The 15660-nt window shown below is 51.7% G+C and overlaps 1 protein-coding gene across 1 annotated transcript; it reads right to left on the reverse strand.

The window, feature by feature from the left end:
- Positions 1–839: 839 nt before the first annotated feature.
- On the reverse strand, positions 840–10489 carry FLYWCH1 (FLYWCH-type zinc finger 1). Its single transcript, XM_006897455.1, is given in 8 exon segments — positions 840–916; positions 2685–2957; positions 4102–4365; positions 7698–7961; positions 8118–8572; positions 9451–9877; positions 10181–10342; positions 10345–10489. Coding segments are annotated over 8 exon segments (2067 nt in total).
- Between the last annotated feature and the right edge of the window lie 5171 nt (positions 10490–15660).

Here is a 15660-nt window from a genome sequence, read left to right on the forward strand (position 1 = left end):
ATACATACATGTTTTTATACATGCATGTGTGTACTGCTGTTGACTTGATGTCTTTTAATATAGATCTTTACAGTTATGAATTTCCCTCAAAGAATGGCTTTAGCTGCATCTCATGTGTTCTGATATATGATGTCCTTTCATTAACAGAAGGAAGCAAGAACCACAGGGAGATAGACGCTAAGTACTGATAAAATATAGGAATTATAATCAATGTCATAAAAAAAGGTTGAATTTCAAAGTAGTCTCTAAGTTTTTTGTCTTGGGCCCATTATTTCTTTAGGAGTATGACATCTGCTTTCTACGTATTTGTAAATTTCCCAAATTTCTATGACTGATTTCTGCTTTTATTCCACTGTGGTATAGAGAATGTACTTTGTATGACTTTAATCCTTTCCCAATCTATGGAAGCTTTTTTTTTTTTATGGCTTAGCATACTCAATCCTGAAGAATGTTTCATGGGTGTTCAAGAAGATTGTGGTTGGTAGCTTCCTTTGTTCTCTCTGGGACTGCTCTCTCTGGGAGGAAGCTTGCTTCTGTACATGGAGAACACCCAAGCCGGTCAAAGGAGAGGACCTATGATAAGGAACAGCAGCCTCCAGCTAACAGCCATGTGAATGAGTCAGTCACTTAGAGTGCAGGCCCTCGTCTCAGTCAGGATTTCAGATGACTGCAGCCCCAGCTAACATCTCCAACTTCATAAGAGACTCCAAATCAGAACTACTCAGCACCAACTACTCCCAAATTCTTGACTTATAGAAACTCTGAGAGACCATAAATATTTGATGTTATGCCACTAAATTTTAGCCCTCTTATGAAGATGTGTTAGAGAGATAATATAATTACCCATAAAGCTGCTGGCTCTCTGGAGAACAGGTCTTGAAGCATAGTTGCACTTTTGGTAGAAGTCTGGTCTTTTCTGAGGAAAGAAAATATTGAAAAGGTGGATCAATAAATCGTTTTGTGTTGGATTAATAAATTTTGAGGAATAGCTCTTTAATGTGACTTTATGAAAGCAAGGGTGAACTCCATCCAACTAATCCTACAATCTGGTTTCTGACACTGATTACAATCCCTGCATTACACCAGCACTCTTCTCCACTTCCCAGGGAGATTTTGTCAATAAAGACCTGAAGATCTTGAGGATTTAAAAAACAAAACACCACCAAGTGATTGATATGGAGAGTCACTGGAAATTCTGGTTTTCTAACACCTCAAAACTGTGTCTGATACTAGAGACCCATAAGGGTCCATCTTCAGCCATGTCACCAAAAAGATGGAGGATCAACTGGATATCAAAGATGCTCAATAATTATTACCAATGAGTTATCAATGGCAAGTCACACCTTCCACTTCCTGTTGAAGTCAAACTATACACATACAAGTCTTTCTTTTTGCTCCCCTATGGGTGGAAACCAAGTTTCTTTTAAACAATTGGCTGTTAGCGAAAGGCCAGAAATTCTAATCCACCAGCTGCTGGGGCAGGGGGCGGGGGGGCTGTGGCAGTCTGCCGTCTGCCTCCACAGGCCAAGGCTTTGGAAACCTATGAGCAACTCTACTCTGTCCCACAGGATTGCCAGGAGTTGGTTTGGAATCAATTCCATGGCAGTGCGTTTAGGGTTTTTGGTTTTATTTACTTGTTTGTTCCTCTCCACCACTTGTTTATTTGTTTATACAATTTTTATTCATTTCTCTGCTTTTTAAGACAAAACCCTTAATATGTAGGCAAATTAATATGAGACATGTAATACTTTGTAAAGACTGGTTTTATGATCTATTTCTGTGAAGGAAATTCACTTTTCAGTTAATGAAATGAATCCTTTAAAAGGATTGCCGTGTACATACAAGAATGTGCATGTGTGTCAGTATGTGTATGTGCACGCGCGCACACCCATACTGCACACAAATGTACAGACCTGAAAGCAGGGCCGCAAGTGCTGTAATACATACATTAACCCCAGGATCAAACCAACTGCTGTCCAGCCGATTCTGACTCCTAGTGATCCCCCAGCAGGCTTTCAGTTTTTATGGGAGGAGACTGCCCATCTTTCTCCCCTGGAGCAGCTGGTGGATTCAGACTCCTGACCTTTCAGTTAGCTATGCAGTATGTCACCATGTCTATGAAAGCTCCCCCATGAAGACATTAGCAGTCAACAAGACGGACTGACAAAGTGACTGTAACAACAGGCTCAGCCAAGTCTGAGGGCACGAGAACAGCCTGAGATAGTGTTCATAGGGTCGCTGTGAGTCACAGTTGAAACATAACAGCAATGGCCTGACTTTTTTATTAGATTTTTCAAAGGGAGATTATGATTAGCAAAAAGTTAAGAGGCTTTGGAAGCCAAGAGAGGTGAAGACAAGAGCTAAAGGGGAGTTGTTTATAGGACAGGATCAATTTAGGTGTGCTTCCACTTTAGAAAAAGGAACCAGTAGAGGGGAGAGGTGGAAGAATAACTGACCACTGAGGCTTCTGTCCTCTGGACAAGGTAGCAGCCCACAGCTGCCCTGGCGTTGGCTCCCGCTCCTGGTGACCACGTGTCAGGGAACTGCCCCTCACAGGGTTTCAGAGCTGTGGCTGTTCTGGGGGTTTCCAGGCCTTTCTTCTGAGGCACCTCTGGATGGATCTCAACTGTCTATTGCCGCAGCCCATTCCTATGCCATCCCCTACCCCTCCTCCCCATCTGTACCTGGGACTTCCTGCTGGGCCAGGCTGGGGAGCTGTTCCCGCTGCCGCAGGGCCTCTAGGCCCCCCAGGTCCGGCGGGTGACAGTGTCCCCGCATCACGGTCACCCGTGGACCCTGAGTAATGGCCCGGCTGCGGCAGCCCAGCCGGGCCTGGTCGCGGCACATCCAGTACACCTTGTCCCCAGCTGCCTTCTCCTTCCTGTAGAGAAAGGACTCGTGCACCAGGAAGCGGCCCCCGAGAGAGGTCCTCAGGAACTCCAAGGGCCGGAGAGCTCCTAGGGAGAAGACACAGTTAGCAGAGCCAGGGGCCAGGCCAGGCCAGCAGGCAGCCTGTGGGGGATGCACCCCAGGATGGTCAGCCTGGCCACCTGAGAGTCTCTCATCTGACAGGACAGTCACATGTGGTGAGACCTCACCTAGCACAGTCATCTCCATGATGAGAACTGCTGTGAACAGCAATTTAGTTGAAAGGGAATTTTACTAGAACATGGCCTGCACTGAATACAGACAGACAGTGGGCTCGGCTCTCTTGCTTTTTGCTTCACTGGGATCCTGCATCTGGCTGGTCACATCCATTCTCTGGACTAGAACCACTGGCTTCCCTTACCTGGAGACCTTAGCTCCCTCAGCCGCTGTAGCTCCGAGGAGGCCTCTCTCCTGAGATCAGGAGATCCTGGGACTTGCTAGACTCTAGATGCACATGAGCCATTTCCTTTACATCTCTCTGTGTGTGGATAACTACATATATGCATATACATAAAGTTTCACTGCTTTTGTGTCGATGGAGAAGCTGGCCTAGGACAGGCACCTTGCCCCAACCCTAGCAGAAGCCCTGTAGTCCAACCTCACCAACACAGCTGGCCCACCCTTGTGGCCCAGTGTTGCCCTGACCACACACTGGATGAGAGTCCTTTGTGGCACCCTCCCAGCCAACCCCCTGGGCTCGCTGGATCCTGACCCGTTCCTTAGCAGACTGGCAACTACCCAGTGACCTCTGATGATGTTCAGAACCTTGAGCAACTTAAGAACCTGACCTGAGGGTCACTCAGGCCAGGTGGAAGCAGAGGAGAAAGCTGGAGGGTGAAGTGGGACAGAAACAAGAACCCCAAGATGGGGAACAGAGTGGCCAGGCTGTGTGATGCAGGATGAGGCATAGCTATGCCCACAAGCGTCCAATAATGCCGGCTCCATCACCCCACACCCACTCCTTCCCTGGCAGCCTAAGCGGTTCCTCCCATTGCCCACCCACCCTGCCTCTGAACAGGAGGGTCATGGCTATGAGCCTGCTCTGCTGCTCTCAGCCAAGATAGATGGATGGGACATGGACTCACAGGGTGTGGGCTGTGGCAGGGATGCCCCAGCAGGTGGTCTTGGCTTGTTTGCAGGGGGACAGGGTCCCGGAGCCGCCTCCCCCCGTACCTCGGCCTTCCCGCTGGGCCAGGCTGGGGAGCTGCTCCCGCTGCCGCAGGGCCTCCAGGCTGCTGAGGTCAGGAGGGTGGCTGTGTCCCCGCATGACAGTCACTCGTGGGCCTTGGGTGATGGCCCGGCTTCGGCAGCCCATGCGGGCCTGGTCCCGGCAGGTCCAGTACACCTTGTCCCCAGATGCCTTCTCCCGCCGGTACAGGAACAGGTTGTGCACCAGGAAGCTGCCCCCCAGCGGGGTCCTCAGGAACTCTGGGCCACCTGTAGGGGGCCAGACATGGTCAGGGGCTTGATGGAGAACCGGGAGCCCAGGCCTTGGGGGTAGAAGTGAGGTGGAGGGTAAGTGTACCCTATTCTCAGAACCAGGAGCAGCATGGCTTCTGGGGGGACTTTCCAGCTGCTCCCCATCCTGTAACCCCTCCTTAGCCTTGAACCAGACTGGCAGCCTCTGGATCAGGGCCCAGGATGCACAGCCTGGCTCCTAAGCCTGGCATGGCCAGCAGCCACCTGGAGCTCCCTTCCTGAGGGCCTGTAGGAGGCAGAAGTCTATTCTGTCTACTCCATGTTCCCCCAGCATGTAGCTGCCACTCTCTAAGGACCTGCTGCACTGGAGGCCCTGAGCTCAGGAGCTGTGTGACTTGGCAGGTGTAGAAGGGCCTGGTTCACCCCGGCCAGGACAGGCTGGGCAAGGATGTGACCCAGAGGTCTTAGGCAACAGAAAGCAGGGGGGCTGACATCTGAAATGAGCTAAATGGGAGCACCTTAGCCATGGCCCTGCCCTCTTCCCACAGGTCTCCTTCCTCTATCCCATCAGGAGGTGATGGGGACACTGAGGGAGGTCGGCCGGGTGCACTAGCAAAAGCTGCCTGTCTCACACATGGCAACAGAAACCAGCAGGTCACAGAGCTGGTAGGGGGGTAGGCTCAGAGTCCTACATGTCCCATAGCACAGAGAGGAAGAGAGACACTGTCAGGTGCATGGAGTGTTGGAGGAGGCAGTCCTCAAGGACTCTTGCTCTGGAAAGTCACCAGGAGAGGGACTTCACAGAACAAGAAAGAGAAGGATGCAAGGGGAGTTCAGAGAAGGGGCCCCAGGGCCCAGAAGGATGATGGGAGGGATCGTGCCAGCAAGGACTGGAGCCACGAAGGTGGGATAGGCGTGGGGAAGGAGTTTTATTGCCAGCATAGCTCTGTGGAGGGTACATGAGAAGCCAGACAAACAAAGTGCTCTGAAATGACTTACTGAGCGGTGTGTGACCTCCACACACATATGTCAGTTTGACAAGGCCGTGATTTTTGATATGATGTGTGATCTTTCATTTTGTGATCTGATGCCATTATCCTGAATGTTAATGGGGCGTTGGTGCCGTAGCTGGTTACCCATTGGGCAGCTAATCCAGTCTGGGAGCTCGAGGCCACCTCAAGCTGCACAGGAGAAAGGTTGATAGCCTCAAAAACCAGACAGCGCTGCCTTGAATCAGGATCAAGGTGGTGGTAGTGGGCCTTGGGGAGGATGTTATGAGAAGTAGGATATAATCTACAGGACTAGGTTAACTCTTGAGTCAATGTCTTTTGAGGTATACAAGAGTAAGCAAGTGAGCAGCGGGACCAGCTACCACTGGGAGAGAACAGTCAAGACAGAGCAGGTCCTCTGCACCCTACTTCCTAGAACCAGGGGAGCTGAGGCCATGACACATGGAGCGCTCCAAGGGATGCTGGGCCCACAGGAGCTGAGAGAAGGGCCAGAGCTGACAGAGAAGGCATTCCCCTAGGTATGGCACCCTGAATCCAGACTCCTCGCCTCTGAAATTGTGAGAATATGTTTCTGTTTGTTAAAACCACTCCCTTAGGGAGCTCTGGTGGCCTAGTGGCAAGAAGCTGCACTGCAATGCCAGAGACGCACGGTTCGAATCCACCAGATGCTCTGCTGGGGAAGGAGGGGCAATTTCCTCCTGTACCAGTCAGATCTGATTTAACGGTACACACACACAAAATAATAACATTAAAAAAACCCAAAAAAAACCCCCAAAAAACCAAAAAAACCCCCACTCCCTTGTGGTATGTCTGATAGAGCAGCTCAAGATAATGAAGACAGGTGAGACAAATGAAGTCCTGTTTTCTCTTGCTGTGAGGAGAATCAGCAGGTGGTGCAGAATGGCTGCTGTGGAGTGTGTGTGTTCTGACTTAGCCTGATCCCCTGGATGCCACCACAGCATTTTTCAGTGTTGTGACCCTTCAGAAGCTGACTGACAGGCCTGTTTTGGCTCCTAGTACAGTCAATTCACCAACTTTTGTCTTAGTAGTAAGCAGACAGCCATTTCTGACACCCCAGGACAACAGGGGAATAAGCATGGGTGTGGTTTAGGAAACTGGGCAGCAAGTACCCAGAGAAGGAGAGGAAAGAGCTCAGAGTGGTTAAGTGGAAGGATGCTGGGCTGAGGCATAAGAGCTCTTTATGGCACAGTGGTCAGAACATTTTGCTTCCAACAAAAAGGTTGGCAGTTTGAGCCCACTAGCTGCTCCATGAGGCAGTATGTATGTAAGATTACAGCCCTGGAAACCTGAGAGCAGTTCTTCTACTCTGTCCTCCAGGGTCCCTAAGTCAGACAGACTCAATGGCAGCAGGATTTGGGTGTTCTGGGTATTCTAGTGGTGCAGCTGAGTTTGGGCTCCTATGAGCCTCACTCCATATCTGCACATGCACACAGATCAGATGGAATGAAGAGATTCATGCAGAGGGAGGAAACAGATCAAGGTTGAGAGAAGGTGACTAAGAAGGTGGCAGGTGTGGGAGCTCTGAGCAGAAAGGCCTGCAGGTAAACAGAGCTGGGCAGGTGACAGGGCTCCCTGCAAGGAGGTTTTCACATTGTGACCCGAAGATTCAGACCACCAGAGGCACTGTGGACAAGGTTCAAAGTCAAATGAAAAGTACAACACCATTCCCAAGACACCTTGAGTTTGGAACTGAACTCACTCCTGTGGCTCACTTTTTCAGCCAATAACACCAGGAGGAATTTCTTAGACCAACCATATAAGGTCAGAAGAGCAGCATTTTCCAAGGATAAAGCCCAGAAGTAGGAAAGAATAGGACAGAAGATTAGGGGACACAAGAATCACAGGGCAGGAGCGGGAAGAGTGCAATTCCATTGTGAGTATTATAAACAGCATAAAGCAAGATGTGTTTGGCTGTTTCAATAGAAAATCAATCTGCTTTGTAAATAAATGTTCACTCAAATAATAATTTTTAAAAACAAATGGAAAAGGAGATAGAGGAAGATGAGCATGGGTTAAGCAAACATCACTGAGATTGGGGTCAGTGGATAGGCAGCATGGTCCCCCTTAAGAAGAACAAGAAACTGCAATCCCAGAGGTATGCAGTTTGAATCCACCAGATGCTCTGCTGGAGAAGGAGGGACAATATCCTTCTGTACCAGTCAGGTCCAATTTGACGACACACTCACAAAAAATAATTTAAAAAAAAAAGAAAGAAAGAAAGAACAAGGAAGGTAGAAGTGAGGAAAGAACAAAGGAGAGAGGCTGTAACTCCTTCCAGAAGGTTCCAGGAAGAAAAGGCCCTTTCAATGCCCTTGGTACCTGTTGCTCCGCGCTGGGCTGAGCTGGGGCGAGTTTCCCGCTGCCGCAAGAGTTCCAGGCCACTCAGGTCAGGCGAATGGCTGTGTCCCCGCATGACGGTCACTCGTGGGCCCTGGGTGATGGCCCGGCTGCGGCAGCCCATGCGGGCCTGGTCTCGGCAGGTCCAGTACACCTTGTCTCCAGATGCCTTCTCCCGACGGTACAGGAATGAGTCATGTACCAGGAAGTTGCCCCCCAGGGGGGTTTTGAGGAACTCAGGGCCACCTGCAAAGAGGCCAGTCCCGGTCAAGGGGTGGGATGTAAGGAGATGGGGCAGGAGGTGGTGAGTGGAGGGGCCGGGCCACCTGACTTTACCACACACAGGCCCTGACCCTGGGGAAGCTGGCCAGAGCCTTCTAGGGCCCAAACAGATAGACTCACCTCCTTCTGAGTCCTGGTCCTTGGCTGGGGATCCCTGTGGGCCTGGGGGCTGACCCTTGAGCCCCTGTTCTTTGGGTCTGGTGTGATTCCTGGGCCTGGGTCTGCTGAGTGTCAGGGAGCTGGACCCCCTGCGGTAGAAGAGACTGTCCATGCCTTGCAGCAGCTTGTCCGCAGGGCCGCCCACGTGCAGTGACTCCATGGCCTTCTCCTGCTGCCGGCGCGCCTCTAGGCCCTCCACATCAGGCAGGTGGCTGTGGCCCCGCATGATAGTCACGTGTGGGCCCTGGGTGATGCCACGGCTGCGGCAGGCCTGCATTGCATGCTCACGGCATGTCCAGTACACCTTGTCCCCCACGGCCTTCTCCCGCTTGTATAGAAATGACTCATATACCAGGAAACTGCCCCCGTAGCACGTCCTCAGGAATTCCAGGGGCTGCACCTCACCTAAGGGAATCCTGGATGTTACCATAAGGCAAAGGGATGGGGACAAGCTCGTTGTGAATTCATGGTTTCCGGGGGACCTTTGTGGAGTGGGACAACCCTAGTGGCCATGTGCCTTTTTCATTCCATTATTACCATTTGCTACATACATTCCTGAGTCAGGCTTATTCTCTGAGCATATTCTTATTAAAGGTTGAACTGTGTCCCCAAAACAGGTTATGTTCAAATCCTGCAAATTTAACCTTGTTTGGTAATACTGTCTTTGGATATGGAATCAAATTAAAATGAGGTCATACAGGGATAAGTCGGGCCATACACCAATGAGGGTCTCCAGATGGTGCAAAAGCTGATGGGTTCAGCTGTTAACAAAATGCTTGGATGTTCCAACCAACCCAGAGTCCAGGAAGAAAGGCCTGGCAACCTTCCCACAGGCCACACCCACTGAAAGTTCTAAAGAATTTTCACTGACACAGGATTGTATGATCAGCTTGACAATCAGCACCACTTATAGCTGCTACCCCCAAACATAAGTGACTACTGTTGGGTGCTGTGGAGTCAGTTCTGACTCTAAGACCCCACAGGGCAGAAAAAGGCCTCCAGCAGGTTTTTCCTCAGCTATTAACTCACTTTCCCCCGAGAAAGCTGCTGGGGGTTACCTTTAAGTGAGCAGCTAAGCACCTAACTGAGCTATCAGAGCACCTATTACACGGCTGTCAGGTAAAAATTTCCATTTCTTGGACCCCCACCAAGTCCCTGCTGCAGGGGACCCAGGTCATTGTCCACACCCCTGGTTCAGGGTAGGCTGAACCATTACGGGGACCCACATCTCTAGGCGAGCACAGGGTATGGTTCATGTGACTTCGGGTGGTGGGGGTGCTCACTTGTCTCTGGCTTCGGCCGCTTCTTGGGGGGCAAGCTCAGTAGAGACAAGGCCTGAAGTCCCTTGTCCTCCTCCTGGGTGGGCCTGTCCTGCGAGGGGGCCGGCTCTTCTGGGTGCAACCAGGAGCCTAGCCCCTCCAGCAGCTCCTCTGCAGGCTCTCCGGGGCCCCCTGCGCTCTCTGGCACAGCCGGGATGGGCAGCTTCTCTCTCCGGCGCCTGGCCTGCAGGCCCTCCCGGTCAGGGGGGTGGCAGTGGCCCCGCATGACGGTGACCCTCGAGCCCCGGGTGATGGCGCGGCCCCGGCAGCCATGCTCGGCGTTCTCGCGGCACTTCCAGTACACCTTGTCGCCCACGGTCTTCTCCTGCTTGTACAGGAAGGAGTCATGGACCAGCAGGCTATCCCCGAACGGGGTCTTCAGGAATTCCAGGGGCTTGAGGGCTGAGGGTCCAGGAAGAATGCACAGGTATGTGACGCCGCGGGCTGCAGTGCGCACTTGGGACTCCACCTTTCCCCTCCCGCTTTGTTCCATTCCCTGGTTTGGAGTACGTGCCCCGCCCACAGAGCGCAGCCTGAGCCCACACTCCATGCTGGTTGGTGTGCCCCCTGCTGACTGGCAGTTTGTGCCCTCCCAGCTGGGGTGCCCCCTCCTGGCGCTCCCACTATGAGCTAGGGTGCCCTTCCCGGCTGGCACATACCCTATGGGCGCCCCCTACCGGCTGAGGTCCCGCAGCACAGGCACACCTGTTTCCAGTCGGATGCGTTTGGGGTCGGGTGCCCAGGTGCTGGGTTGGATGTTGTCCTCTTCCTTGGCTGGCAGGATCTGGAGGGCCTTGGTCAGAGTGTCGGGGCCGGACATCTCCAGGGACATCATACAATGACCACTTATGGGCCGGAGGCCAGTGCATGGCGACTGTGGCCAGAGGCTGAGAGCAGGACGAGTCTGGGGAACTTCTTGGGTATCCGGGGGGCTGCGGGGATGAGGTTTGTGATGGGCTTGCGGGCAGGTTCCTGGCTCTTGCCCTCCTGCTCACTGGGCTCCGGCAGGGGCATCGTGGGGGCCCAGGCCGGTGGATGGTGGTCAGCACCTCCTGAGGTCCGGTGGCTCCTTCCTAGTTGAGGATGCAAGGTTCCAGTCAGCAAGATCTAGGCTCGGGAATGGGTGGGTGACAGAGTCTGGGCAGATGGGCTGGGAACACACATTACATTCCTGCAGGATGAAGCCCTTCTCGGAGTATGGCAGGGATCAAGTACAGTAGTAACTCAAAGGCACTGCATGGTAAGAGCCTTGTCTGGTTCTCGCATTTGTTCCTTTAATCTTTCAGCACACATTATGATCTAGTTTGCAAGCAGGACCCAAGAGCCCAGAATTGAGTCTGCGTGGATCCAGAACTGTCCCCATGCGGGCCCGTGCTTGCACGCACAGGGAGAACAGTGGAGCAACATGGTGCCAAGCCTGGGCACCAGCACTTCCGGAGCATGAACTCTGGGCACATACCAGTCCTGATGGAGGAAAGTCCATGCCTCACTGCAGAGGAGAAACTGAGGCAGAGAACAACAGCACACCCAAGGATGAAAGTGCAAAAGCTGAAACTCGCTGTCACTGCAGATCACAGCACTGTGCTGGGCCCTGGAAGGGGCCTTCTGAGGCCTGGCCCCCAGCTCTGAGGCCCAGGGCTACTCCAGCCTACTATTGGCCCTCAGGAGATACCCAGGGCCCCATACCAGCAGGGCCAGCAGTGCTGATGGTGGCAGCCAGGCAGGGCTGGGTGGGAGAGGTGTTTGTAGGACCCATGGCACTTGGGAACTGGTTCCATACTTCCACCTTTGTGAGGGTGGCCTTTTGAGAGGCACTGAATGGTGAGCAGATGGTGGGATCCATCCCCTCTTTGCAGACCCAGCCCCTAAGACCACAAAGCCCCTGACATCAGAATGCCTCAGGCTAGTTCTGTGTTTCATTCTCACAGGTCCCTCATTTCTCACCACACTGGGCTCCATAGCCACTCTGCTGGCCCCAAAGCAGGAACCCTGAGGGTCCTGAAGGGGTGAGCTCTCTCAAGATAGTCAGGAATGCAGCCAAAGATGGTAAGACAGTGAGGCTGAACCCCCAACCTACTGCCATCTGCATCCCACATGAACCCCTGTCCTGAGGGGGCTGCAGGATGGGACTTGGACAACACTGATGGTTAGAGGATCCTGGGCCTCTCAGGCTGCCTGTCCCTGGGTCAGCTACCCTAGGTTCTTCCCAGCCTGGCCCATGTCACCCTATAGGGCAGCGTGGTGGCCTGGGGAGCCCTGGGGACTGAGCTAAGACTCTTTACCCTTGGGCATATTCAGGCATCCCTCATTTTAAGCCCATGCACTCTGCAGACTCTGCATTCTGTACTAAGGAAAGGGCGCAGTAGCACTATCCTGAGGAAGCTTTTCTATGCACTGAGAAAACAGAAACATTTGTGTGACTCACTTTCTTGTACTATTTGTTTTAACGTGATTGGAACCGAACCTGTAATACCTGAAGTCCACCTGCAAATCCAGGCACTGGAGCCCATTCTGACGCAGTGACCTCCCTTCAGGTTTCATGGGGTAAATCTTCATAGGAGAACAACTGACCATCTTTCCCCCAAAGAGCAGCTGGTGGGCTCAAACTGTTGGTCTTTTGGTTATGCCACCACAGGACAGTAAATCAGAATCAATTCTTCAAGAATCTCTGTAATGGGTGAGAAACCTTAGTGGCACCATGTGTAAAGTGCTGGGTTGCCTCCACAGTGGAGAGTGTGGCATTTGTTTTTCTATTTTTGTAACAAACTGTACACAGCAATGTCCTTCACAGTGCTGAAGGGTTCTCCCTCCATTGTGGAGCTCAGCCTTTGGGGAGTTGGGATCTTGAAGTTTTCCTCAGTGTAGAACCTTCAGCAGAATCCTCAGCATGAGGATTTCCCCTGGTAGTGGTAGCTGCAGCATCTCTAGCTGACCTGCCAGCAGGTCCTTTCTCAGTGTTCCCTGCCTCCTTTTCCGACTCCCACCTCTGCTGTCTAGGGCTTTCCGGGGTTCCTAGGTCTCTTCTCTCCTGAGACAAAAGCTACTAGAAACCTCCCTGCCATGGCCCATACTTCCTCCTCCTTCACCAGGCCGTTTAGTGGCCACCCCTCACCTCCCACACCACCCCGAGCTACCACTCAGCACAAACACAGGAAGGCCTGTGGGCAGCATGCAGCCAGAGGCCATAATTTTCCCAGGAGGTGTCCCTGACAGCATTTCAGGGCCTGCTGACTGGAAGGGCAGTTCAAACCCCCCTATGGGAGAGAGAAGAGGCAGTCTCCTCTCATAGACATGACAGCCCTGGAAGCATGGAGGGTAGTTCTCTGTCCCCTGGGCTTGTGGTGAGCATGCTGGATGTGCGCTCTGCTGGGCTGCAGTAAAGCACTCAACTGATAACCAGGAGGCTGGCAGTTTGAACCCCCTTGATACACCATGGGAAACTGATAGGCAGTGTCCTCCCTTAAGGATTCACAGCCTTGGACGCCATGAGAGGCCTGCTATGATTCAGAACTGACTCAAGGACAGTGGGTTTGAATCTCGTTTTCACCCTCAGGTGGGGACACAGAAAGCAGGGTTTGTGCAGAGGGCTGGGAGGGGCTGGGGGACAAAGGAGCTAGAGACTGAAAGGGCCAGGTGCTGCTGTGTTCTGCAGTGGGTCCAGCAGGACCCCCAGAGACCGTGAAGAGAGATAAGGGGAGCTAGGGGCTGAATCTATGGTGGCTGTGGACCTGGTGGATGATATAGATCTGCGAGACATGGTGGCAGGAGGTTCTAAGGATTCAGCATACGAGCTGGCAGGAAAGCTGCTCTGAAGCAGTCACCGCAGGGATGAGGAGCCGCAGTGAGGAGTCACCTGGCTGAAAGAGGACGTGCTTCCTGAGCCTGGCTGTCAAGGCCATGTTTGCAAAAGTGCAGCTACAGATTAGCACAATACAGTGTCCACCTCATGGACGCTCCTGAGGCACACCATCTGGTGTGTAACTTTCTCTTCTTCCTTTCATCACCTCAGGTAAATTGTAGTATACTGCATTTTTAACTGAAGGGAGGGTTACCATGGCTTAGAACCACCTCCTCAGCAGTGGGCTTGGCTTTTGTGGGATATTCTCAAGGAAAGGAAGTACTCAAGGTGGAGGTGGAATTACAGTGTAACTGTGACTTCCCTTTTGGTTAAAGACAGAGCCTGACTGTATCACTTTGGATATATCAGAAATGAGTTTGCTTAAGCACACATGCCATAAAGGGAGTGAGCACTGTAATAAAGTCAGTCACAAGTGGTTTTTGGTTTCCCAAAGTGCACAGAAAATATACGTTGAACTATGCTGAAGTCAAAGATTGCAATAGCATGATGAAAAACATGAGATATTACGAGAATGACCACAGTGTGACAGATGCTGAGCGAGCATATGGTGCTGGGAATAAGGTGCCAACAGACTTCCTCGAGGCAGGGTTGCCCCACAGCTGCTCTTTGGGAGGAAGATGCGGCATCTGTAAAGAGCACAGCTGTGAAAACCTCTCAGGGTTCCAGGGACTCTCAGTCACCCTTCAAGTATGGAAGTGACATCAGCCTTGTAAGTCAACTGTCTGCCAAACAGTAGGTCTGTCTATCCGGTGCACAGTAACGTGGAAGAGGAAGGCACTCCTTGGAACAGCCAACCACGCAGATCAAAAGGGCACAGCTAGCCTGGGGATAAAGGTCAGGAGGCAGGAAGGGCCAAGAAAGAAGGATGAATGGAAACGGGAAACAGTACAAAAGTAGGAGTGCTGTTACAACGAGGGGTGTAATCAATAATCAGTGTGATGAAACATGTATGGATTGTTGAATATAAAACCAATTTGCTCTGTAAATCTTCACGTGGATCACAATAAAAAGTTAAACCTAGAGAAAACTGGGAAGAGAAAAGAAATTCTAATGGGGCAGTTGTACCCTGTCCTAGGGCCGCTGTCCAGTCGGCTCTGCCCCCGGCCACCCTCCACAGTGTTCTCGAGGCTGTGAGTCTTTATGGGAGACCACTGAGCTTTCTCCCTTGGGTGTCTTGTAGATTCCAACCATTGGCCTTTCAGTTAACAATTCAAGACTTAACCCACTGCAACACCAGGACTCTACACCTCATTCTATAATGTCATATAAGTCAAAAGTGACTTGAAATCAATGAGGCAATTTATGTAACCGGGTTCAGTGAGAAAAAGGAAGTCCCTCAGTGAGCGACACAGTGGCTCCAACAGCTCTGCACAGCAGGGATGGTAAGGATGGCAACCACCGCTGAGCCAGGCAGACAGGGCAGAAACTGACATCACTGACAAAACAGCGTGAAAGACCGAGAATTAGGGAAACAGAGCACGCGGGCTATGGGAGAGACAATGCCAGCAGACTGGATGGCACCTGCCATAACAGGTGCCTGGCAGCAGGCCATGCATCTCATGACAAGTGCTAATTTTATTTTCAAAAGAGCTTCTCCAATCAGATCCACTGTTGTTTCTTATTCCAGAGGACAGAGGCAAGGATTGGGCTTAGGTTTTATTGACCTAGAGTTAACCCAGTCAGGGACACAGCCAGCTTCAAACACGGGGGTCGGCTGTGACATCACTAAAGCACTTGACTCAAAGTTAGAACAGGGCTCGTTTTACCGAACAGAGCAGGAAACCAAAGTCACTGGCTGGAGCTCACTCCAAATTACAATGGTTCCTGAAAGGCTTTTGAGGTTGAAGGACACTATCCATTCTTCCAAGAAACAGCTAGTAGTCACATTGACTCTATACCTTTTGGGCTGATGACCTAACAGGTTAACACACTACACTACCAGGGCTCCAATGTTTCAATGCATGGGGAACCTTGTGCGGTGGTTAAAGTGCTGGGCTGCTAACCAGAAGGCAGGCAGTTTGGACCCACCAAGCATTCTTCAGCGAACAGGCGAGGCAGTCTGCTCTTGCAAATATGACAGCCTCAGAAACCACCTGGTAGGAGACTGTCCTCCAGGGTCACAGTGAGCAAGAATCAACCTGACAGCTGTGGGCTGATTGCTGAGTGAAAGAGAGGAAGATCCACCACAACAAGATAAAGGTAAAGAATCCAATAGAAAAATGGGCACAGGATATGAACAGGCACTTCACCAAAGACGACATTCAGATGGCTAACAAGCACATGAAGAAATGCTCAAAATCCCTAGCCCCTAGAGAGATGCAAATTA

This window comes from Elephantulus edwardii, unplaced genomic scaffold (genome assembly GCF_000299155.1).
Source record: "Elephantulus edwardii isolate Elephantulus edwardi_28Jun2011 unplaced genomic scaffold, EleEdw1.0 scaffold00209, whole genome shotgun sequence".
NCBI lineage: Eukaryota > Metazoa > Chordata > Mammalia > Macroscelidea > Macroscelididae > Elephantulus > Elephantulus edwardii.